Source organism: the organism of the source record quoted next, unplaced genomic scaffold (genome assembly GCF_019419815.1).
Source record: "Pyrus x bretschneideri cultivar Hongxiangsu unplaced genomic scaffold, Pyrus_bretschneideri_v1 Contig2, whole genome shotgun sequence".
Classification (NCBI taxonomy): Eukaryota; Viridiplantae; Streptophyta; class Magnoliopsida; order Rosales; family Rosaceae; genus Pyrus; species Pyrus x bretschneideri.
Window position 1 is genome coordinate 5,571,433 of NW_025999501.1, and position 25,416 is coordinate 5,596,848.

At 36.8% G+C, this 25,416-nt stretch overlaps 4 protein-coding genes across 5 annotated transcripts in view; 3 read left to right on the forward strand and 1 right to left on the reverse strand.

Annotated features, from left to right (window-relative positions):
• The window catches only part of LOC103964926 (BEACH domain-containing protein B), a 31,651-nt gene extending 29,289 nt beyond the window's left edge, over positions 1-2,362 (forward strand). Inside the window, 2 exon segments of the mRNA XM_048583158.1 lie at positions 31-262; positions 1,596-2,362. Of these exon segments, the coding sequence (XP_048439115.1) occupies positions 31-262; positions 1,596-2,293 (930 nt within the window). The 3' untranslated portion in view covers positions 2,294-2,362.
• A 2,691-nt stretch (positions 2,363-5,053) lies between these two features.
• Positions 5,054-8,471, forward strand: LOC125476607 (GATA transcription factor 25-like). The gene is made up of 7 exons (XM_048582877.1): positions 5,054-5,395; positions 5,644-5,727; positions 5,826-5,956; positions 6,779-6,886; positions 7,118-7,223; positions 7,898-7,951; positions 8,098-8,471. Exons 1-7 carry the CDS (start codon positions 5,069-5,071, stop codon positions 8,206-8,208), a joined length of 921 nt encoding a protein of 306 aa, XP_048438834.1. The 5' UTR covers positions 5,054-5,068; the 3' UTR covers positions 8,209-8,471.
• A 4,275-nt stretch (positions 8,472-12,746) lies between these two features.
• LOC125476729 (GATA transcription factor 24-like) lies at positions 12,747-17,232 on the forward strand. The gene is made up of 10 exons (XM_048583159.1): positions 12,747-13,271; positions 13,975-14,061; positions 14,146-14,279; positions 15,100-15,210; positions 15,329-15,443; positions 15,669-15,728; positions 15,942-16,007; positions 16,095-16,184; positions 16,437-16,511; positions 16,709-17,232. Exons 1-10 carry the CDS (start codon positions 12,990-12,992, stop codon positions 16,772-16,774), a joined length of 1,086 nt encoding a protein of 361 aa, XP_048439116.1. The 5' UTR covers positions 12,747-12,989; the 3' UTR covers positions 16,775-17,232.
• Positions 17,233-18,018: 786 nt separating this feature from the next.
• On the reverse strand, positions 18,019-21,048 carry LOC125476730 (WD repeat-containing protein 43-like). 2 transcript variants are annotated; one of them, XM_048583161.1, is made up of 9 exons: positions 20,887-21,048; positions 20,535-20,618; positions 20,311-20,403; positions 19,665-19,757; positions 19,130-19,371; positions 18,961-19,043; positions 18,766-18,877; positions 18,414-18,488; positions 18,019-18,334 (listed from the first exon to the last, which is right to left on the reverse strand). In XM_048583161.1, exons 3-9 carry the CDS (start codon positions 20,378-20,380, stop codon positions 18,152-18,154), a joined length of 858 nt encoding a protein of 285 aa, XP_048439118.1. In that variant the 5' UTR covers positions 20,381-20,403; positions 20,535-20,618; positions 20,887-21,048; the 3' UTR covers positions 18,019-18,151. The 2 variants fall into 2 exon arrangements, with proteins under 2 accessions (XP_048439118.1, XP_048439117.1); XM_048583160.1 differs by having other exon boundaries at positions 19,665-19,763.
• Between the last annotated feature and the right edge of the window lie 4,368 nt (positions 21,049-25,416).

Sequence of the window (25,416 nt, forward strand, 5' to 3'; positions counted from 1 at the left end):
GCTTATTGCTTACTAAATTAACATGTACAGGATCCTTCATTTGGCGTTGGTTCTGATATTCTCTCTCCTCGTAAAATTGGGAGTCCTTCAGCTGAAAATGTTGAACTTGGAGCACAATGCTTTGCAACCATGCAAACACCATCTGAGAATTTTTTGATCTCATGTGGCAATTGGGAAAATAGCTTTCAGGTTATATCCTTAAATGATGGCAGAATGGTACAAAGCATCAGACAGCATAAGGATGTGGTTAGTTGTGTTGCAGGTATGTTTGACTAGAAGCAGAAATTACTGTTTCCTTTATGGAACATGCATGTGAAGGGTAAAGAGAAAGTTTGCTTCGGCCTAGTTAAATTAGCCCACCCCCTCCCCCTTAGGGTAGATTATATCGTTTGTTCAAAAAAAAAAAATCATTTGACAACCAATTGAATCACATTATTATGCACTTGCAAAAGACCTTTTTTATAATCGGCACTACGCACCTCTTAAGATGTTTTGAATGTGTTTAAAAATAGAGAAAATAATATTAATAAACAACTGATTGAATTATATTATTGCTAGTCCATTGTGAGGTACTAATTATAAAAAAATTTAAAAAAAAAAAACTGTACCAAAAAAATTAATTAAAAAAAAAATATTTAAATGACGAAAATACCCTATTTGATGCATTAATTTGGATTGGCTTTTGAATTTTTTTGTTGGGGGGCATTTTTGTCCCAAAATTTTTGGTGAAGCCGTGGCCCCAAAATGGAGCTGCTGGCTTTATATATAAAGATGAAATACAGCATATGCAAAGTGAAACGATTTCTTGTCCAAGGGCCATTTGGTGGTTCCTTACTGTGATGTCTGGGTTATGTTACCTTTTCTAGCACCCAATACTCATGTAGTCTTAATATGTTGTGGTTGGTTCTTTAAGCGAGTGAGTCAAGGCTTGTGTCCCAATGTTGTGATTTGATAGCCTTCTTTTATCTGTTTATACATGGTTAGATTGATCATAAAGATAAATCATCGTGGGACATGATTCCCTGCATAGGGAAACTTTACTTCCTGAATAAAAGTTAGTAGATTTGTCTGCTTTCAAAATCATGATTATTGCCCTCAATTATTCAAGAAAGGGTGGTGCAATATTGGGTTTTTCTTTTTTTTTTTTTTTTTTGGTGCCGATTTTATGCAATATGGATAGTTATCATGATGATCATGGTAATCTATTAAAAAAATAGATTTAGTTGTTTCAGTTTTACTGGGCAAGGTACTATTACTTTTTTTTAGGCGAAAGTTACTATTACTTTAGTCATGGTAGCATTTTACATTGTAAATTCTGAATTTTTACTTGATTAGTACACATTAGTCAAGAAAGAAATGCTGAGGAAAAATCTTTAAATTCTGTATGACGGCATGCATGTCTTTTTTCTGGACTATGAACTGTGGTAACCAGTTGGGTGCTAACATTCCAATGCATTAATATTTAATGAATAAAAACTCCACTGATTCTTCCTCCTGTTCTGGGTGAGGTTTTGTTTTTGGCTTTTATTCTGGAACAATTCTTCTTAGTGGTTTCAAAGATTGCTTTCTAAGATGTAACAATTATAATGTTGCAGTGACATTTGATGGAAGCTTCCTTGCAACTGGAAGTTATGACACTACAATCATGGTGTGGCAAGTCTTCCGAGGTAGAACCCAAGAAAAGAGACCTCGTAATACGCAGACAGAACTACCACGCAAAGATTATGTCATTGTTGAAACTCCTTTTCGTATTCTCTGTGGACACGATGATATAATTACATGCTTGTATATCAGTGTGGAGCTTGACATTGTGATCAGTGGATCAAAAGACGGAACTTGTGTTTTTCATACCCTGCAGAGTGGAAGATATGTAAGATCCTTGCGCCATCCATCTGGATGTGCATTGTCAAAGCTCATCGCTTCTCGACATGGACGGATTGTGTTTTATGCTGATGATGATCTGAGTTTGCATCTTTATTCAATTAATGGTAAACATCTTGCTTCTTCTGAATCCAATGGACGCCTCAACTGTGTTGAGCTGAGTGGGTGTGGTGAATTTTTGGTTTGTGCCGGTGACCAAGGGCAAATAGTTGTACGCTCTATGAATTCACTCGAGGTCATAAAGAAATTTGATGGTGTTGGAAAGATTATAACATCTCTAACGGTGACCCCAGAAGAATGCTTCTTAGCTGGAACAAAAGATGGAACCATTCTCGTATATTCTATAGAAAATACTCAACTTCGCAAAGGCCTTCCTCGAAATTCAAAATCCAAACCTTCTTCAACAGGATAAATTGACCATTTGTGACGGAAGCCGTTTAGTTTTAATGGTGAGTGAGGATTTGGGAGGTGAATCAAGGTATGCACTGTAGCCATTTTCCTGCAAGTTCACTTTTTGAATTTCAGTTACTTTATATTGCCATTATTTGGGCAATATAGACGTAACAATTGTGATTGATTTTTCTTCTATAGGTCTTATATTCACTGTTCTTGTACTGGTTTAACACGTTATTTTTATTATCCAGTAAGATGCACATTAATCTTTATTTGGACATAAACCAAAAAAACCAAACGTATCTTGGCATACTGTAACAATTCTCCATTCCTTCATAGGTTGATGGAAGTTCTAATAATGTGTTGGACGGTCTGTTGCATATAATGCCCTTGCACATAAAACATCAATAATCTATAACTCTTTAGTTAAGGATTACCTTATCAGTGTGAGTGTTTCAGGAAATATCCTTTGGAACAATGATTTGACCTCAACTGATATTGGATGTTCTTTCTCTGATGATAATACTTGAATTCGTCAACATCTTAAGTTATGAAATGTGACAGGCTATGTATTCATGAACCAGTTGTTTATTACCTCTATGATATTAAGTGCGCGTGTTTGTTAGATTCTCACAACAATTGTGGTTGGAGTGTCCATTATGACAGTTGAAATTATAGCGGTATTTGTTTGTGTTGCCATTAGATTTTGATCATGTTGTCAACTTTCAATACAGGCGTCTGCAAATGATCTCAAAATATTGAGCCATGTCCATCACATGCCTAGGGCCAGAGACTCGTTTCTTTTTCGGTTTTGTCTCCTTGATGCTTTGGTGTGTCAAGACTCAAGACAGTGAAGGGGATTACATGGTTCGGCAAGAATTGCTTGAACAGTTTTTAAGCATGTTCAAGCTCCAGTTATATTAATGTAAAACACACAGAGCTCGAGAACTTCGTGAGGTGAATTTTTCTGCGACGTTTCAAAATGGTAAAATACTGGCTTCTTACAAACTTATCGTCCTTCATCTCCGTCTTGTGGGGCATCAACACATACCTGTACAATAATGTTGTTGGTAGGTTGGATTTCAAATATTGTGTATTAACCAGTGTCAGGCCAACTCCGATTTTTCCCTTTCCAGGTAGCTAGCGTTAATTCTCCGAACTTTGTATAGACGGGCTGCAATGCCTTTTATTTCTTCTAAAGCAATGAAAACCCTTGTTCTCCTTTCTGTGTAGCGTATTTAGTTTGCATAAATTCTCTGAAGTAGTTACGGTTTTTCCATACTTTCGTGGTAACGGTTATGCTAAGAGGACTGCATGAATGCAAATGGGGGAATGCTAACTTATTTCAAAAGTACACATTTTTGTTGCAATTTGTGACATAATCTCCCAAGTTTTTTCGCGTCGAGTAAACATATAAAGTCGTCCACCATCCGATTTCATTTCCTTAGCACTAGTCCTTAACGATTCACCCAAGCCATCCACCATTGCCAACTTTACAAACTCAACCATCAAGTCACGAGTAAACTCCTGGCAATGCCCTTGATCGAGTATCTCCTCGATGTGATCCCTGAGCATGCGACTGCTCCGAGTGGTGTGAGCAGTGCACTAATGGAATGAGCACTACTCGTTAGGCTTTTTGTCGGCCAGATGGTCAAGGAGAGGTGTGCTATGGAGGACGTGTTCTATTGCTATTTGTTGTAAGAAATTGTGTGTTATAGTAGTGTGTGAAGAAAGATATTAGGTGACAAGAGAAAATAAAAATGATATTAGTCATGATATATTTTAAAATTTTATTCGAATAATACGCATTCTTCTTGGGAATGAGTTTATTTCTCACTTACAAATAACGTATTTGTACTATTGGAATTACATAATTGGAACCGTCCAATTTCTTAATCTTTGTTTGAGGATCATCCCTATAAAAATCATTCGAATCGGAGATCGTTTAGTTATAAATCAAATAAATTAATGGTGTACTTACCAAATAAATTTTTTTTTTTTTTTTTGTTTTTTTGCAAGGATATAAATTTATTAAGTTAAGGAAAATCCTTGGAAACACCTAGAACTCATACAGTTAAATACAAATATTGTCAACATTGTGACCAATAGGCGTAATAACATCTACGAAAAAGTTGGCTTTTATATAAATATGTTGCTACTAAATAGAATAAAAAGAGGTCGTCAGCCATTCGATGTTCTCGAAAATTGTTATGAGCCTCCAAGGGATCTTGCATCGGTTGAGAATCACATCTATAACCATGTTGGAGTCACCTTTAACCACCACATTCCGTTTATTTATTTGATATATTTGGATGATCAAACGATCTTCGATTCAAATATTACTATATTTTATTTGTACAGATGATCTTCAAATGAAGATTTAAAAACACAACGGTTCTAATTATAAATTTTTTACGGCGAATATACATTATTTGTAAGTAAGAGGAATGCAAGTTTGATTCATTTTGCTGTATGTGCAGAGATGTGACAAATCAAAGAAAAGAGTTAGCCCACAAAAACTCTCTCCCTGCGAAGCCCAAGAAGCCCAGGTGACGTCATCGGACGGTGCGTTTGTTTGTCCCGGAAACTCGAGACAAAAGCGAAAGGGCTTTCGTCGTAATTATGACCTCAAACAGGGGGATTTCTCGTTGTACCGGTCGTTCACACACTATCTCTCAGGTGTCTGATATCTTTCTCTTCCCCAAAACACCAACACTTTACTGAAGCCTGCGATTCGATTTTGGGCTAGGGTTAGGGTTTCACACATTGATCGGGTCCTCTGTGTAATGCTTGAATGACCATCGATTCGATTCGTGAGCCTCCTCCAATGTCAATGTACGGACACTCTCAGGACATGACCATGCCAAACCCGATCCCCGCCTGCGACGACGACGATGCCGGCGCCGCAGACTCCATCGACAACGCCCACATTCAATACGATTCCCATACGCTCGAGGACGGCGGCATCGTCGTCGTTGAGGACGTTAGCTCCGACGGCGTCTACGTTCAAGGCGGCTCCGCTAGCTCCGAATTGCGCGGTCCTCCTTACGACGGCTCCAGCCAGCTCACGCTGTCGTTTCGCGGCCAGGTCTTTGTTTTTGACGCCGTTACGCCTGAAAAGGTACGAACTTTATCGGAATTTGATTGGCAATTTAAGGCTTTATAGAGCTTGCGGTTGCGATGATGTTTTGTTAGGTTTACAACAAAATGCTGGTTGTTGAAAGGAACTAGAACTCTGTAATATGAAAAGTTTGAATATTTATTAAATTAGGCAAAAATTTTTGCTTCATTGAACAACACCATGCAATTATGGTTATAGTTAAGTTTCTTTGGTTACTAACTTTTTGTGTATTTTGATGGTTTTTGAAGGTTCAAGCAGTGTTATTACTGTTGGGGGGTAATGAATTATCTCCTAACGCTCAAGGGACGGAGTTGGCATCTCAGAATCAGAGGGTATCTTCTTACTTCTTACTTTCTTAGACTCTAAAATTTTTGCATCGTATGTATATCTATTATTGATGGTGTGTTGTCTTGTATTTCATATTGTGTAGGCTACGGAAGATTATCCCCGATGTAGTCAACCTCACAGAGCGGCGTCATTATTTAGGTTTCGTCAAAAGAGAAAAGAGCGATGCTTTGACAAAAAAGTGAGATATGGTGTTCGTCAAGAAGTAGCACTCAGGTTTGTTTCTTTTAAACAAAAGGTTCAGTCAGGTGGTGTAGTCTATGTGATGTTCTTCTGCTCAAATTGATTGGAGTAAAAATATTGCATGTGCCTGTTAAATTGAAATAATCGAGATTCCTTTCTGTTACCTTGTTCATTGCTGTGATGTTCTGTATCTGCGGTTGAGTTTAAATCAAATAACCTTTTGTGCGGGTTAGATAGCAGTGCACATGTTGTGTCTATGCTGATGGTGACAGATTTGTACAGATTTATGGTTTAACATTTTGTTTCCAGTATAGTTTATAATGCCACATAGGGGTCTTGATTCTCTACTTAATTGTTGGCATAGTTCAGTTTTGTAATTTTTTACATCATTCTACTACACTAATCACTCATAAGAGAGTAATCTATACATAATGCGTAACCAGTATCATCTCAAATGTTTGATTACACAAAACCAGCTTTCTCCTTATAAATAGGGATCTATCAATTACTGCCGGTAGGATGTGGTGGGATTTTTGTGATACCTATGTGGAATCGATTATATGTAGCACATTATTTTGACAATAAGCTAATTTAATCTGGAAAAAGCGAGAATACCTCAATTAGTCCATGAAAAAAGAAAACATACAGAAACTATATCTCTTGTTTTGGATTATACAGGCTCCTTTAATATGCTTTTACTCATTTGATCAATGGAAGAAAGCATGATATGATGAGTCTGCATTCTATTACTTTTTCTTTCATTGCTTATTATTACTTTCTTTTGTTGCATTATGCTGTATTCTTCTTTGTTTATTTTTTAGTGTTGAATGTTTGATTCATTTATATCTACATCAGGATGCAACGAAACAAGGGCCAATTTTCTTCTTCCAAAAGGTCAGATGGAGATAGTAACTGGTCTGCTGGCCAGGAGTCAGGGCAGGAAGATTGCCATGCCGAAACCTCGTGAGTCTATGCAATATTGTAGAGTTTTGTACTCTTAAAGAAAAAAAGAAATTAAGATTTTGGTGGATAGTTTCGAACTCTTCACCCTCCCCCCCAAATAATAGTTATAAAAAAAAAATCCTATCTCTAAAGGCATATTATATTTGTTTTTATCGTTCTTGTGCTTTTTGTGTCTTACCTGTGACTAACTATTCTTCAATCTTTTATGATTTGCATGTTCTACCCGTCCAGCTGCAAGCATTGTGGAATAAGTTCAAAGTCCACACCAATGATGCGGCGCGGCCCATCTGGTCCAAGGTCTCTTTGCAATGCTTGTGGGCTTTTTTGGGCAAACAGGGTCAGTATCTGTAACGATGAATTAATCACTTCATTTTTTTTTATTGCAAAGATATCTTATTTGTGACATTATTAGAATGCATAGTAGTTATGATCTCATTCCTCTTTTACGGATCCTTCGCCCTCTTCCAGCCATAACATCGTATTTAGTCTTTGACTTGTTTGTGCTTCGCATGAATCACTGACAAAAGTTATGTTTGACGGGTCGACCTCTGAAAAACGCCGAGTCTCCAACTAAGCCTATAGAAGACTTTGGCTTTAGAGGTGTTGTCTGTTAAATAGGATTTTATAGATTGGTAATGTCTGTTGTGAATAAATATATGTTCAATCTTGGGAGAGATGATATCGAATAAAGGGTGATAGCATGGATTGGTGGATGAGCATGGTTCTAACACCATTCAATGTACCTGCTCTATTCGTGGAGATGAGCACATAAAATTTTCATGCATTGTAAAATATACAAAGGTGTTAATTTAACTTGAATTTACGTTTTTATCTCCCAATTTTAAGTTTTAAAAGTTTTCTCGACCATGAATTAGACTCAGATTTCCGGAGAGTACACTATAGACATTCTTTGTGCGATACCTGTGAATCTGCCTTTATTAATTATGTGCACTTAGTATTTTTGTAGCGGAGATTTCATATATCGTACAATTTACCATCAACTTTTTGCAGGGGGGTTTAAGGGAACTTTCCAAGAGAAGCCATGATATCAAACGAATTGAACAGGTGTGTTCCATGTCTAAGTACATTATATCAAACGACTTGGTATTGCTACGCTTAGAATGATTATCTCATTATCTCTTAGATTGATTATATCATCATCTCTTCTCAATTGTGTGCCCTTCCCTTCTTTTATGTATTTAAAAAAACAGGGTGGTGAACCTGATACTAAAGATTTGGAAAGCGTAACTGCCATCGATGCACATAACAATCTTGTTCCCTTCTCTAATGGTGATAACTCGGCTTTAGTTGCCGAAAACTAGGTTTCGTTAAAATGCCAAAGTTGTCTCTATGGCATATCATTCAAGTAGGCTTTCCCGGAATGTTCATTCGGCTTGTCCGATCTTATGTACAGTTATAATAGTACCGTGATCCATACACGAAATCATGTATTTTTTTCTCCATTTTTGCTTTTGTTTGTTGAGTTTTGGTACCGACTGTGTGCTTGACACCAGCTGAGAGGATGTAAAACGTAACTAAACCATTTCACCATTCAGTATTTTCATATTATTATGCATTCAGCACAGATCATTAATGTTTAACTGCTTACATGATGCTAAGGGGCCTTTTGAAAGTGGGACTCCATGGGTTCTGTCACATCACAGTTCATCGTTAATTCACGTGTTAGTATTTTAAACATTGTGCTAAAAATGAGTTGGCAAAGAGTCTATGAAGAGAGTTACTTTTGAAAGAGTTGTCGTAACATTTCTCTAATGTCAAAGGTTTAAGGCAATGTACGCTTGAAAATTGATCAGCCAACTACCGTATAGTGATTGTCTATGGCAGAAAGTAATTAAACAATGAAGGGTATATTTTGGATAAAGGAGGAGGAGTAGTACGTTAGGTAGTCGACTCTTGTATTTAAAAAATAGAGTGCTGGTTGTCGACTACTTGATGCACTCTCTTCTCAACCATTTAATACTACAGTGTAGTGTTGTTCCTCTTCACTTGTAAGTGAGAGGTCTTAGGTTCAAATTTCGTAAGATGGTGAGTTCAATATCAATTTATTGTTCCTCTTCACTTGTAAGTGAGAGGTCTTAGGTTCAAATTTCGTAAGATGGTGAGTTCAATATCAATTTATTCTCCGGTTCAGTGTAAATATATTTATTTGAATAAAAAATCTCCTGGCTTTCGTGGAACTGTGATAAAGAACATTTGCCCTCTAGGGTTGGGAATGTAGTATTGAGGCCCGGGACATCAGGTGGAAGGCCCACATGTTCTTCTTCTGTAGATGCGACGGCTTCAATTCGTGGTGGTGAGAGTTTTAAGGTTATGGATACATTTATGAGTTTTGGTTGTTTATGGTTGTGTGGGCTCGGATATGGTTATGAAAGATTTTGACTGTCGTTGGTTTTTAAGTTGTTTGTGCGGATCTTGTTCTCTTTAGTTTAGTCATTTGGGATTTGCTACTTTTGCAGTCACGGTTATATTCATCTTTTGTGCACGTATACTTAAAGTCGTTTTAATGAATATCGTTACTTTTTAATTAAAATTATATAAGCTGATTAGTATAGAAATATATAATTATATCAAAAACTTGAAATTCATTTTTAATATAGGAAACTTGGCATGAGACAAAACGATAGCGGTTTTTTATTATACTATTAAGAACTCATACAAATATTAAAGAGGATATTTGAGATAACATCGAAAAGGTCCTCAATCCAAAGAAACCTTAACAAAACATAAAAGGACAACTTGTCAAACAATTTGCCACCATACTGGTGAATTTGAAGGTGAGACAGGCCTAAGAATAAGCAAAAAAACGCATCCAAGTTTTAAAATCATTCACGCTCAAAATTAGAGGATTGAGATGACACTCAAATCCACCGGAGTCTTTGTACCTTCGACTAAGCATAGATCAACAAAGTCTATAAAAAATATTTGTATAACTTTTCTTCCATTCGAGAAATATTCTAAGTAATTAAATAATGGAAAGGGAGATTTGAACTTGAGTCAACGAAGGGGACATATTACCCCTTCTAGACTCATGACGGTGAATGAATTGTTTAATTAAGATATATTAGTCATTGGTAGTGATTTTACTCTCGATTTTTACATTTCAGGTTTCGTGTTAGAACACTGTGTCAAAAAATTTATATAAAATGTAGTTTTTTTTTTTTTTTTTTGGGTGACATTATTTGATCATGCAAAAGTTATCGGAGCCACATTTTTTGTATCATCGTCTAAACACCATCTTTAAAAAAAAGTTAGTCAAATTGAAGATCGTTTAGTCATCACTGTGTGTTTAAAAAATCAATGATTGTGATAACAAATATCATCATTTTGATGAACGATCAATTTGTTTAATTCACATATATAACTAAACACCTCAAAAAGAAAATTTTTATCCGAACCCATCTTTACTTTCTGCTTCCATATTTTATTTGGTATAGTTATCATTATCTCCTAACACACAACTTTATTTCCTAGATTACCCTCACTTGTGAGTAAAACCCAACTCTTGTTTAAACTTCTCTTCAGTTTCACTCCTTACACACATCTCTTAATTTTCGATTGTTGAATCAAATGAATAAAAGAAGAACAATGACCAAAAAATTAACAAGGGCATAACAAGATCAATTAAAGTATATGCTTGAACATGCTAAAAATCACTAACGGGTTTGAACCCACACCATCATGTAAGAGCTCAACACTTTCCACCGTGGTAAATGGTCAATTGCCCCAATGTTGTAGTTGGCTATTTGATTAAAAAAAAAAAAAAAAAAGGGTCGTACAGGGTTCTAATAAGCATATTAAACGAGAGGTTACTGAAATTTTAATTTCGGCTTGAAACTTAACGGGCTTCAACACAAGGATTTAATTCCTAAATATTTTACCACGGGAGCTATTTTTTGATTAACTTATCACCGCGAAAACTATTAATCTAATTTGGCCTAATATAAAATGATTGATTTTTTACTCTAATGCATTAGAAAAGTTATAGTCATGGATTCTGCATTTGACTCAAATATTCATATATGAATATGCATTTGACATTAAACGCTATAATTGACTCTTATTTGATGCGCACTAGAGATGATATAACATTTAGAGTCAAATTTAACTTATAACTATTAGGTTAGAAATAGCCTAACCTTTGCAATTGAAGGATATTTGTCTTGAAAATTAGTAAAGCCCTTCTAAAATGGAACAAATGTGTGTGAATTATTTGTTAATTTTGTAATTTTTTGCTCAACAACTATATTTTCCGAAAAGTATGTGGACCAATCATAGTGGCAAGTACAACATCATCCATTTTGGATCAAATGGCCATGACTGTTATTGCCAACCTGGACCCAAATATCCCATATTCCATCCCATTGAGTTTCTTAGTCCATTCCATAAATTGACAAAACAGAGTCCCAACTTTCCCAGGGATTTTGTAGTGTATCAGAATACAGACGTATACGTAGAAAGATTAAACTTATAAACAAAATTTTATAAACCAAATGATATGAAATTGATGATTGGATTATTACTTAACTGTTTATAAACGTGCTTATTTTCTATTAGTAACACATAATTTAGTTTGTAAATTTTGTCTACAGATTTATGCTCTCTAACATTACTCTTATAAAAGTGGAGGTACACTTGAAAAAAAAAATTTCTTTTATTTGTATAATAACATATGACGCACTATTCAGCTTTCTGAGCAATTTTTTAGTGTGTACGGACCATTGGACAAAACACCACATGACATTATACAATTAGAGAAAATTTTTTTTCAAGTGTCCCTCTAATTATATAATAACATATAATATTTCGCTCCGTATTTTAAGCACATTAAAAAAATCTCCGACGCATTCTGAGCACATTGAGAAATCTCTCGCACTTTCCAATTTTCCCAAACACCAGACCATTTTGCAAACCTATTAACCTCCTCCCTTGTACAGTAATTTTCCATCACACGCCTGCAATCACTACCAGCCTACCACCGGCCGTTGGATTACATTCCCAACACCTACCCAGTGCCTCTGGGTCCCGCCCGCCACCAGAAAACACACGCATGTGACCGTGGACCCCACCCCGTCCCTATCCAAGCAATCCAAATCGCCCACGAAACCCCGCGCAATCTTATACATGCTCCGCGCAACACTGGGTACTACCCTACACGGAGATAAATATAAACAAAAGGATACTACCAAGTCACTATTGTTACGAGACAATATTTTATCATATAAATGTTATAATTATTTGAAAATATATATAAATCGGCCCTTGGATTTATTTGATACTTAGATGACTAATCCCACATTCATCTAGTTTGAGAATCATTTAGTCATTAAGTATTGCGTAAATTATCCATGATCAACTCTTAATTTATTTATGTATGATTTTTTTATTAAAATAATTGTTAAACGATTATAAAAAGAATAAGAATATAAAGTAAGAAGATTTTACGTTGTCATATAACAAAAATTAATTATACACATTAGCATTGTTTGGTACGTTTGTACTAATTATTTTAATAGGATGTATAAATACGGACCAAACAAATTTTTTTTTTGGAAATAAACTATATTATCTACACTAAAAGAGAAATAATGAGCTTAACCTCATAATGGATTAACATAATACGGTTCAAACTCGTTTTTAGCACGAATCAAACCTAAGACCTCTCATTTATAAATGAAAATAAATATAACTAAACCGTAATATTAAATGGTGACTAAACAAAAATTGTAAAAGAGAAAATAAAAGTAGGAAAATATGATTTTTTTTTTTTTTTTTTTTGAATATTTTTTGTATGGGAAAATTAAATTATTACCCAATTTGCGATTCTCAAATCTTAGCTATTTATGGAGGTTACCTTTTTTTTTTTTTCTCATTGATTTTTGGAAGCTTCTTCATCGTCGAGCTCAGAAATTTCAGCTTGATTAGCTTAAAGTAGTAGGGTTTAGGGTTAGGGTTTGTTCCAGAAAATTTTTACAGTTTTTCCTTGCGACGGAGGCGAAGGGTTTTCCGTGGGAACGGGTTTAGGGTTTTGAATTGGGAGAAGGTGGTGGGGGTGAGGGTTAGGGTTTGGTGAAGGGAATATTGGATGGCGGCCGTCAATCCACAGCCTCTGCAAGCTCGATCAATCGAGGAGCACGGGAGGGCTCCAATACAGGTAGAAGACGATGACGGTGATTACGAAGATGGTGGTGATGATGGTATGGAGGACATGGAAGAGGTGCATGTGAACTCCGTCAGCGTTGAGAAGCGAGGAGGAGGTGGGGGTGGAGGTGGAGGAGGAGGTGTGGTTATGGCTTACAGGACCAGTGAGCTCACTCTGTCTTTTGAAGGCGAGGTGTATGTCTTCCCTGCTGTTACACCTGAGAAGGTTCTCTCTCATTTGGTTTGAGTATTCTTTTATTGTAGTAAGAACCATTTTTTCTTTCTTCCCAAATATTCGTGTTGTTCTTCCGCGATTGTGCTGTGCTGTGCTGTGCTGAACTTTGAGTAATTGAGTTTTTGTATTTTTTTTCCTTGTAATTGTGAAGATTTAAATGCGATAATGTTCCAACTAAAAGCTGAAAAAAGAAGGAGAAATTTTAATTGAGTTGGGAAAGGAGGACGAGCTTATGGGACTTGAAGTTTTTATGTTTATGATAAAGTTTAAATTTGATTACGATTCGGTTCCTCACTTATCGTTTTTCTTTAGGTTGAAGACCCTTAGAATAGTTGAGCTGCTTTATTTATCAAATTGGTATTTTGGGTATGAAATGAATATGGTAATTATCATGTTCATGGATTCCCCTGTAACTCAGTGTTTATACAGATGTACTGGAAGGGAACAAAAGTATGCTGTCATGAGTTGTAAATCAATATGGAGCTAAAAGTTATTGACAGAAAAATATACGATAATACGTGATAATTCTTTGACTAGTTGAATCCAAGACAATCTTTATCTACTTCTGTTCTCTCTAAGTTGGCCTGTTAAATTTTTCAGTCATCCGTTTACTAAATTTACAATAAAATGAGTTTGCTGGTTTTGATTATACCCATTTTTAAAGAAGGCTTATAATTAGGATTCCATATAACAGGTGCAAGCAGTGCTCTTGCTGTTGGGAGGACGTGATATACCAACTGGCGTGCCCACTGTTGAAGTGTCTTCTGATCAGAATACAAGGGTAATTCATATGTTGACATTAATGAGACCAATTCCAATGCATCCTCTGTGCTTATGTTCACGTGTTGCCTTCCACAATCTCTAGGGTGTGGGTGGCACTTCAAAGCGTTCAAATCTTTCGCGAAGAATAGCTTCCCTGGTTAGGTTTCGTGAAAAACGGAAGGAGAGATGTTTTGACAAGAAAATTAGGTACACTGTGCGTAAAGAGGTTGCACAGAGGTAAGACGAACTGATGACCCTTCTTTCTTTCAGTTCCTTTTTCTTGTTATAGTGCTTTTGGGTTCAACTAATTTGAAACTTTCGTAGGGGATGAGGGATTTGTGTTTCAAAGAGAATCATTTATTGTGTAATCATAAATTATGATATTATGTTGGTAATGCCTAGTAAATTATGATACTTTCTGCCTATATTTCAGTTGCATCAACTGCTCTTACATTCCGAATGCATTTGATCTTTACTTAGTTACTTGAAATCATTGATATGTGTATCTTTCCATTACGGCATTCTCTTGATGTTCTGTCTTCTTCGAGATGGTTCCTGAACATAATGGATATTTATGCACTGAATAATAGCCTAACTATTAATGGTGCGACCATATGCTCTCAATCCTAAATGGTAGTGGGCCCTCCGTAAATGAAGCTGTATATTCAAATAGTAAGCCAAGGGTCTGAGACAACTGTAACCAAGGCTTCCTGCCTAACACTTGTGACTTCGCTCCCAATTTGGTGTGACGAGAAATACACACATTTTTCGGTTCTTCTTGACATCTCTGTTTAAGCATCTAGTTGCAGTTCATCTCAATTCTAGGGTAATTTGTGCTTTTTCTTGAGGAGTGTAGATCTGATTATGCTGGTTTTTATGTTAGTTATGTATTCATAATTTGTGTGCGGTAACATGACAAATGTCAAATGGGAAGATATGGATATTCATCGTTATTTGTGCACTTGTTCACAAGTCCGTAATATCATTTTTTATATCTTCCATGCACCTATGGTGTTAATGATGAATGATTCTTTCTGTTTTTGTTAATTTTTGCTAGGATGCTTCGTAAGAATGGACAGTTTGCATCGTTAAAACAAACTTCAGGTGCTTCTAGTTGGGAGTCGACTCAGAGTTGCCTTCAAGATGGCACTCCTCAACCAGAAACTGTGTGAGTTCCAAGCTAATTCTATTCTACCGCGTTTGAATGATGTGTACTTGTAATTGAAGTTTTCCATTTGATAATGTTGTGTTCAACGCTTTGTCCTGTTTCTGCTGTGTTTTTTCAGCTTACGGAGATGTCAACATTGTGGAGTTAGTGAAAATAATACTCCTGCAATGCGCCGTGGACCTGCTGGCCCAAGAACTTTATGTAATGCATGTGGTCTTATGTGGGCAAATAAGGTTGGTTTATTCTGCTTTTTATGTAATGTAAAAATATTAAATTTTTGACATAAACATAATACCACAGACCCTCGTTCTCTCACTCTTTATGTATCTCGAATAGATCCTTATTGTCATCATTATTTTTTTACAGGACTTTTTTGTCGTTATTGCTATGGTCACCAATGTCTGTTACTGTCTCATTAAGTAACTTTCATTTTCTTCACCAGTTTATTGATTGTACAGGGAACATTGAGAGATCTCAGCAAAAGTGGAAGGAACCTTACCGTCGACCATATAGAACCTGTATGTGCAACATTTGAGAAAGAGAATATGCATTTTTTTTATTTTAGAAGTAGATTTAATTTTCAAGTGTTTAATCAATGTTTTCTTTATTCTCCCTTATGCTGTAATTTGGCTGGTAGTTCATAAAATGTAATCTAGCCTCTTTACACTGTTTACCCCAAGTGTTCCAATCCAAATGATCAATCTTTGCAGTAACAAAACTGATCTTTGCAGGGGATGCCGATTGAAGCCAAGCCCGTAATTGTTGAGGAAGAAATCTCCAGAAACCAGGATGAGCATGTATGATTTTTCTCGCCTATTACTATTACCTCCTACATGAACTGCTAACCTCATTCTGTATATGCCTAATAATCATGGTGTATGCAGGGTACTCTTGGTGGTCTTTTAAAAAAAGTTGATGAAGGATCCAATGATGCTTCTGTCAACCCGGATGAGGAAGTATGTTTTGCATTTAAGGTTCTAGATCTTCAACGTTTATTTCTATATTTTTTGTCATGTAATGTTAAAAGTTAACTACCAGTTGGAAATTCTTTTGTTGACGAACATGGGCAACCTTGGACCACAAATATTTAAACCATTTTCTTAGCATTCGGATTTTCGTAGTGCACTCTTCAGTTAGACTTGAAGATACCAATGAGTTCGGTGGAAATTTTCATAAATGTCTCCGTATATTGAATACTAAGTTACCATCCCTCATCCATGCTGCAGGATTCGCAGGAAACTGCGGAAGATCTTACTAACAGTTTTCCAATGGGGATTGTTTCTCCAGCCAATGATGAGCAGGTATGATAATATGGATATGTTCCAATCTGAGCTAATATTAATATTCCGCAAAACAATCAAGAAGAGAACACTATGGTCCAACGAAATTGAACATCATATCCCTAAATGTATTTTGGTCCTGGTCAATCTGTCACTCCAGATAAAAATGTGGCCTCTTTGAAGTGCAATATCTCATGTTGAAGTTTTGGTGTCCACAGGAGCCGCTGGCTGAGCTTGCAAATCCGTCGGATACAGATATAGACATCACTACTAATTTTGATTAGAAGGTGAGGATTTGTTAGCCAATTGATGTCAGGAACTGTGGGTGGCAGTTGGGCCATGCCGCATTAGTTTCTCTCGTGACCTTGTGCAACATATAGATGAAAGTTATTGAACTTCTTAAGGACAGTCATTTAGGGACTTTACGAGTTAATCTGCAGTGAACCCCGGGATCTTCTGATTGGAACGATCTTATGAATGGAGGCGCTTTGCTACTTTCAGATAACAATAGATGAACCGGTGATGGTTAACGACTTGTTTACATATGATCTTCTGTACAAGAGTTGTTAGGAGAGATGTGGTTGAGAGTGTCAATCATTATCTAATATTATTTGTAATTTATTTAGGTTTGTTTAGATCATCAGATAAACTTACAGCCAACTGATGATGATTGGTATCAGATAAACTTATACCCGAATTGAGTGTTAAATGGTATCATACTAATAACGTATTATAATCCGCATTACAAGTGCTGCGTAGATGTCATTTATACAACACCGGAATCATTCCCGCAAGCTATACCATGTAAGGCGACGTTATAATAACCATGAAACGCTTTGAAAGAACTCTAACACGCGTTTTTGCGATGCAATTCATTCTTCGCGTCCAACTTTACACACGCACAGAGAGAGAGAGAGAGAGAGAGAGATTGTGCATTCATTTATTTAAAAACATATTTATAGAAATACACCTAGAGCTCTTTAAAATGTAGGAGCCTTGTGTTTTCTTCAACTCAACTTACAAAACTACACAACCAGCCGGTTGAGGCAAAAGGAATTACATACTCCTGAGGCCAACAAAATTGAGGTGTGAGAGATGGCTTCAGCCCGCATTGCTCGAAGTTAATCATCTCCGGATGCACAAATGCATGGTCTAAAAGTGATTCCAAGGGACGCATCAATCTTCCACACGTGTCCTTGGACGATGAACATAGTACCTGAAATCCTTCTTTCTATACCATGAGTTGCCACCCGAGTAAAAGAAACTATATTTGTCTCATTTGTGCTCCCCGTCTCAACTGGGGACGAAGTGAGACCCATCCTGTACCCTCCCAAAGCCGGCTTCAAGGAACCTCTTTGGAAGGCAGGGCGGGACAGCCCACAACCAAGGGAGCAGTTCCGTCGAGAATCCTTAAAGCTGTCACCTGCACAAGCTGGGACTTGTCCCTCACTGAGACTCTCCCTTCTCTCTCTATATTCCTACTAAATTGCATTTTCATCCTAAGTTAAAACATTTTAAACTGGAAAGATTGGCAGGCATGTAACAAAATTTCATTCGTATGGAATGCTCATGGGGTTCGTACAATTACTAACAAGTTCTGTTCGGGGGAATATCGGCCACCTACGAATACAATACAACCAAAACAAATCTCAAAAGTTTCATCACTCACTCATGTCCTCAATTCCTTCAAAATCACTAACACCATCAAGGGCAACATCAGATTCCTCTTCCTCTTCGTTCTCTTGATCGGTTTCCATGGCTTCCTCAGATCCCTCTCCATCACTTGTATCAGACTCATAAATAAATGGAGTGATTGTCTCGTTCTCGTCAACATCATCAATTACCTGTTCAAAAAGCTTGCATTAAATAGGTATTGAAGAATATTTCACTTGCCATAAATTTCACTAACACCGGCACCCTTACCCCTGTATAATGCACGTCTAAGACACTCGATAGCTGAAGAGCCGACTGAAAAGTTGAAACTCTGGACTCAATGAGCTGCATAGTCAATAAAAAAATTCAATGAAAGGAAAAGAACTACCAGGATTTCTTACGACAAAGAGATAAAACACTCCATACTTGCAACTATCTCTTAAACAAATGAGGAAATGAAAATTCCAAAAACTAACTAGTGATACAATACAAGCAGCGCATAAACATGTTGCTCCCGCAGGTTTAAATTTTATGAGTGATTCTAAAATTCTAGATGGCTTTTTGTTGAATGAAACTTTTACTTTGGGATACAGGATATCATCTTATATTAAAAGTTTCTTACCTGATATAAGGAGTTCAAGGCACTCAAAGAAGATTCTTGGGATACTATACCACTTGCGTGTTGAAGAAGCAAACTTCTAAGCCATGGAAGTGCGCATGCCAAAATTGCACCCCTGGAGTAAAAATAAAGCATACAAATCCATTAGGTATACCATGAGAGCATCCAGCACATAAAGCATACCTCTAGATATCTTACCTCGATTGAATGATAGAAATGAGAGATTGTAAGAGCTTCAAAAAACCAGATGGATTCAACTCTGAGATGGACTTTGCAATGACCTAAACCACCAGTTGTATCATCCACATTAACACTTATCTTCATGCATAAGTATTATATAACCAATATGAACTACGACAGCTACTACCTTCTCATCTTGGATGTATAAGCAATCTAATAAAAGGGCACGGTCATCGGCATGTAGTGCTTGCTTGAGTAAAATATGAACCGAGTCTGCACTTGGAGGCTTTGGATCCAGAGAAGATTCTTCTTTATCATGGCTCTCTGGTCTATCATTGTCTAATAAATTTAAACTTCCAAGAATTTCACCCATGGTTGGTTCATTCAAGTCATCATCAACAAGAACTCCATCTGCAGCCTCCCCATGACCTAGAAGAATTAGGGTACACGTATCAACATACCAAATGCTCAAGACTTGTATTTTATTCACAAACCACTGTTTTTCTAACTAAATTAAATAATTTGAAACAACTATGAAAGCATGTAATCAAATAATTATGCTATTATAATTTGAATTTCAATAGTACACAAATAGGAGTATCCTTTCGTATTTCTACTTTGTTTTATCCCCATCTTGAATGGGATGCGGTTGAGGACAGAAACAGTATTTCCAAATCTCAAAGTGTGCTTCTTGTTCTGTCTCAATCAGAGGAAAGTCTTACCAATTTCAAGGATGTCTTTGACAGTTGGAGGATTCGAATCCGGTGCTGCAGCACGCTTCTTACTGCCCTTTTTAGACTTGATTGGCAGATCTTCTGGTTCTAATTTCAAATCATGAACATCGGTGAGAAATCGTACAAAGTTTGAGTTAGAATCTATTGAACAGATAATTACTCGAGAAGTGCTTCCATAGTAGCTGATAATCATCACACAAAACAAAATTAACTTTGAAATCATTCAGAGTTTATCATCCTACGTACTAAACATTCAATCAAATAACCCTTTAATAACAAGTACATTAACAGATACACGGGAAAAAGAAACACTTGTTCAGCTGCTTAAAAAAGAGCAGTTCCAATGAAAAAGTTGTGATTTTTGACGCCACCCAACTACGCATATCTCCGAAGCTTACTTAAACATTCAGATATATGTGATGGTATAAATTTCCCAAAACTAAACAAAAAACATGAATTAATAATTTGAGTTTAGACTTTTATGGTTGGTTCATTCATTCAAAACACCGTTAACAAAGACATCATTTGCAGCCTCCCCAGAAGCTAGATGGATTAGGGTACATGTATCCGCAAACCAAATGCTCAAATATCTCAGATGGAGTTCCTAGTTCAGTGTCATGTACAAGAACATTACCAGTTTCAACCATGCCATTATCTTTAACCATGTCTTTTGCACGTGCCTTGCTTCCATTTTTACTCTTCATTGCCGGAGCTTCAGCTTCTAATTCTAATCCCAAATCACGAAATTACCAAGTTTTGGTTAGAATCTCTAAACACAGAATTATTCAACATTAGCTCACAAACACCACACGAAAGAAAACAAACTGATTCCGAGGGTTTCGAATTAAAAACCCTAACCTGATGAAGGAGAAGGAGAACAACAGGGGCGTGCTGTGGTGGCGTGGCGGTGGCCTTGCTGGACAGTGGCGTGCTGTTGGTGGCCTGAACAAGGAAAACAACGATGTTGGTGGGTTCAGTGAACGGAGAATTTGAGAGAGAGTGAGTGAAAGTCGGAGGGGAGGGAGGCGGAGATAAATATACCGAAACCCTAAAACCCTTAATCACTCATTCAGTGTAAAAGGGTCTACTGCAAGATGATAGAACCTACCTCATCACCAAGTTTTTCTAAAGCCCAATTATATTAAATCACAAATTTGAAGCAGATTTTGACATGCAATAGGTCAATAAGTTAGAAATCGTTCAGACTAACCTTGATGGCGGGCGTCGGAGGAATCGTCCAAATACAGTCGAAAACCTTGAATCCGAACAAAGCTCCTAGGTTATAGCGAGATGCTGTTGTTGTGAAATTCAACGTGCAAAGGGTGAAGGAGAAGAATTTCAATTTGAAAGATAGCAGAGTGGCTGCTCTGCTTGGTAAGGAGAAGTCGGCGAGTCGCAGAAGATTTTCTAGCTCCTCGTACAAAAACCGAAACCTACCGGGCCGGTTTCGGTGCCCTTCTGTTTTCGATTCAACCCGCACCTAATTTTGGGCCTGCTTTTATTTACTAGTATGCGGTCAACATTAAATCACAAATGGGCCTAGAAGAAAAAAATTATTTTACTTCTATTGTTGACCCCTGATCGGGCTTGGTCTATGGAATTAACTTATTGACCTGTAGTCCACTTTTTATAAATTACGATCCAAAATTTTAGGGTAAATTACATTTTACCACCTTAGGTTTGAGATCTATTGCAATCTCATAAAATATCTTCAAAACATTTCATTTTCATACCTCAAGTACTATTTTATTTTAATATAATAAATCTGTTACATTTTCCATCCATTGATCTGTTAGGAGCTGACGTTTCTGCCACATTTGTACCACGTGGCTGCCAAATAAAAAATATTTTTTTATTTAATTTAAAAAAAAAAAAAAAAGAAAGAAGAAAAACTGAAATCCTAGAACCCCACCCCACCTCCCCCACCTCCCCCATAACCCCCCCACCCATTTTCTTTCTACATCATCACCCAGCCCATACAACTAGCCATCCCTTCTATTTGCATCACCATCATAAAAGTTGAAATTTACATAACCAATTTGAATCCAAATATGATTCCCAAATCTTGACACACGACATGGCATGGATTGACGCCTTCGACATTGGCGGCTGACCATCCTTGCCACCTAGCCCGTGCAGCAGCAAGTCCAGTTCCGAATGCCCTTCATTCACCACCACGTGTTGATGAGGTCGATTGCTTCCCGCGGGTTTCGTCTTTCCAAATTTTCTCCATCTGGGTCTTCCGGTCGTGTTGCGGTAGAGGCGGCTACACCTAAGACTAGGGGCACGATCATAGAGAGCTCTCGATCTTGACCCTTCCTCATGAGTCCGTCGAAAAAGAAAGCTAATTCATACACAAACTCAGCTTCCGGTCCAAGAAATTTTCTTGGTTTTTTTTTTTTTTTTTCCCGGATTGAGAGCAAAAACTGAGGAAATATATTAGGAGATTTGGGCAAGACAAATAATCAGAAGAAATTTAGAAAATTTGGGAATGGGGTTTAGGGATTAGGAGGAGGATGATTGACATGGAGGTTGTATGGTAGACCTGTAAACGGGTCGGGTTCAACCCGCCTCGTTAAGCTAACGGGTCATCCAAATCCAACCCGTTAAGCTAATGGGTCATCCGTTTCACCCGTTAACATTTCTTTTTTAATATTTCATCCAAATTTCGTTATCATGTACTGTAATAATGTTGTATTGCAGTATTGTGCACACCGTTGAGTTGAAGAAAACGCCGGAGTGGAAAAAGATGAGGGCACGCCGGAGTAAGAGAAGAAGTCGTCGAGTATCCCGTATTGTGCACGCCGTCGAGTTGAAGAAGACGCCGGAGTGGAAGAAGATGAGGCACGCAGATGACTCAGAGGGAAAATATGAGGGCACGCCAGAGTAGAAGAAGACACTGGAAAAAGTGGTAATTTCTGAGGAAGAAGATGAGGGAGAACTTTTCAGAGACGGCATGCTTGTACTGCAATAGTGCAATGCGAGACAGAGGGAGGGCTTCATTATTGACTATTGAAATTACACAAAATTCCTCAATAACGGGTGTTAATGGGTGGTTAATGGGTTTCGCGAGTTCACCCAAAATGACCCGTTAACCACCCAACCCTTTAAACACTCACCCCGAATACTTATTTTAATGGGTTGGGTCGGGTTGGATTAATGGGTCGGGTTTGAAATGCCAGGTCTACACACATATATGTCTCACAATTTTAGGATGTCTTTTTGTTTTTTGCTAAAGAATCCCTATTTTCTTTTTAAATTCAACTATTAATTACAATTTTTTAGCATCAAAATGTATATTCACTTTCCCTAAATGAAGAAGTACATAGTGAAGCAAATATTGAGAATGAGAGAATGATATGCGATGACTGATGAGATATCAAAAGTCTACTTTCACTTGTGCTGGTTTTGTTCTTGATTTTGTAAATTTAAATACGAAATTTAATGAATTATGTGATGCCAACTGTATATTGATGATTAAACTAATTTTTTGCTAGTACTAAAATTTTAACCTCATTGTCACTCTTAGCCTCACTCACACTTTCAAAGTTTCTTTATGCACCAATGTCGTCATGCACTCTTAGGCTTAAGCCTCAAGTAATGATGGGGCAACACCAACCAAAAAATCAAATGAGTTAAGAGTCCAAATTGAACATAACCAATCAAACCGAAAAGGTGTGATATCAAAGCATATATTTAACTCGATTTAGAGGAGAATTGTGTTCATAAAGAAATGTAATATGAGAATAAGATATAGAGGTACGATTATATGCTTGGAACAATTTTTTATCCTATATGTGCATAGAATCATGGAAATTTATGTATATGGACATTCGTCACTTATCATCTTTCAGACAATTGGTGATTGAAAACTAATGAATTAGAGTGATATTATCCACACCTCTCTTTATCTTTCACACATTTCTCTTAATTTTTGATTGTCGGATCGAATAAAATTGAATAAGACTAAAGACATAAATTAATAGACAGTGTGTGAGAGATAAAAAAAATTGTGAATTACACCACCCATGAATTATTCTTTGTTGCAACTTCAAGCGGTAGACAATCTAACAGTTGAAACAATGTAAAGGAGAGTTGAAAAGGTTTTTATGATTTTTTTATTTTAATGGAGAAGTGAAGAGATTCTTAGGTAATGATATGCTTATAAAATATGCTTATTGGATGGATGGAGAATATTACCTACTGGCAAGTAATGGAGACAGAGATCAACCGTCTTCAAAGTTGAGTTGAGAGTTGAAACTTCCACTTCACTTTAATAAATGGTGGTTGTTTCTATGTCCAAAGTTACCAACTTACCTAAGTCATTGTCAGCGTCAATGTTTGGTCTCCGATCATAGGAAATTTTGGTACACACCCATTCAAATCATCTACTTTTGAATTAAAGTACACTACATAATCTAGATGATAAGTACGTTAGTACATTTATAATCGTAAAAAGTTAAACATTTTGACACTCCACAATTACGGATAGGATAACCAAATAAAATATTTTAAGAGCAAGTTTGGAAAGTAAGAACGATTTTATCAACTAACTATACTTTTGTACGATAAATCTAGAACGTGCTTTATAAAACAAAACCATCAAATTTCGAACTAATCCGGCGGCCGAGAACTACGGTGTGAAACGGACGCCCACGTCCACAAAACACACAGCCAGACACGTGGCATGAGACACGAGTATCATGCTTCGACATGCAACAGTTTAGTAATGCCAAGTCTATGAATTGTCTTATTGAGACTTAAACCCATGGGGCATCTTTGTAACTTGTCATTAATTAGTAATTTTTCAAAATTTGATTTCGTACATCATGTGAATGATATAAACTAATGACACAGAATAATGGTTGAAGTCATTCTTGCCCTTGGCTATTGATGACTTCAAGTAGAGTTTGCTGGGGTTGTGAGTATGATTCCCATCATTGAACTTTGGTCTTCCATTCACTTAGTCAGCCACTCATTTTCTCTCTTTGAACTTCTATGAGTTCATTGTTGATCCTTCAGTTTTAGTCTTCTGCATAACAGAAGTGGAGCGCAACCTTTGCTTTTGAATGGTCCGTCAAAACATCATTTCTCAGTGACTCATCCATGCTTGGCAGCTTCAATGTAAAGAGCCTACAACGTGCCAACTATTATGCGACATTGATGACTTGAAACCTGGCTCCAACAATAGTTGAAGATGACTATTTAAGGGCAATGCAAGGTAAGAAATCAAGCAAAGTTCCAGGCAATCAGTTCCAAATCGGAAGTTTGATTTCAAGTTCTGACTGATTACATTATTTCTCATTGTCTTGCAGGTAAGAGCAAGGGAAAAGAAAAAGACAAGGAAAAAGCATGATATGAGATACTTTTGCTCTCGACCCTAATGATAGGAGATATTTTGCTCTTGAAGAAAAACAATAGAAGGATTTGATGTTCACTCGTTCAAAAATATTTTCTCGCTTAGTATTTTGAGGGGCTTTGTTGAAGAAGCATTCTTGGCAACGAAGAAGAGTTAGACAATTTTGGAGCTTTACCTTATCATGAGGGAATGAGGTCAACATATAGAGGGATTTCTTAATAACAAGTAGTGGTGTTGTTGGGACCATCTCTTTCACGCTTGTCGACAATCGTAGTGTAGTTGGAACAATAAAATTCACGCGTTCCAACTTTGCCAGAGATATTTTGATAGAGTTGTTCTTAATATCTAGAAAGCTGAGATTTTGTATGAGAAGTGCCAATG

Bases quoted from the DNA above. Each gene is read 5' to 3' on its own strand.
- LOC125476607 (XM_048582877.1), top strand. From the start codon at position 5,069: ATGACCATCGATTCGATTCGTGAGCCTCCTCCAATGTCAATGTACGGA. The intron at 5,396-5,643 runs GTACGAACTTTA...TGGTTTTTGAAG, and splicing joins ACGCCGTTACGCCTGAAAAG to GTTCAAGCAGTGTTATTACT. The intron at 7,224-7,897 runs GTCAGTATCTGT...AACTTTTTGCAG, and splicing joins GGCTTTTTTGGGCAAACAGG to GGGGGTTTAAGGGAACTTTC.
- LOC125476729 (XM_048583159.1), top strand. From the start codon at position 12,990: ATGGCGGCCGTCAATCCACAGCCTCTGCAAGCTCGATCAATCGAGGAG. The intron at 14,062-14,145 runs GTAATTCATATG...CACAATCTCTAG, and splicing joins CTTCTGATCAGAATACAAGG to GGTGTGGGTGGCACTTCAAA. The intron at 15,729-15,941 runs GTATGTGCAACA...TGATCTTTGCAG, and splicing joins CCGTCGACCATATAGAACCT to GGGATGCCGATTGAAGCCAA.
- LOC125476730 (XM_048583160.1), bottom strand. From the start codon at position 20,380: ATGAAGAGTAAAAATGGAAGCAAGGCACGTGCAAAAGACATGGTTAAA. The intron at 19,372-19,664 runs GTAAGACTTTCC...TAATTCTTCTAG, and splicing joins CAAAGACATCCTTGAAATTG to GTCATGGGGAGGCTGCAGAT. The intron at 18,489-18,765 runs GTAAGAAACTTT...TTGACTATGCAG, and splicing joins CCTTGAACTCCTTATATCAG to CTCATTGAGTCCAGAGTTTC.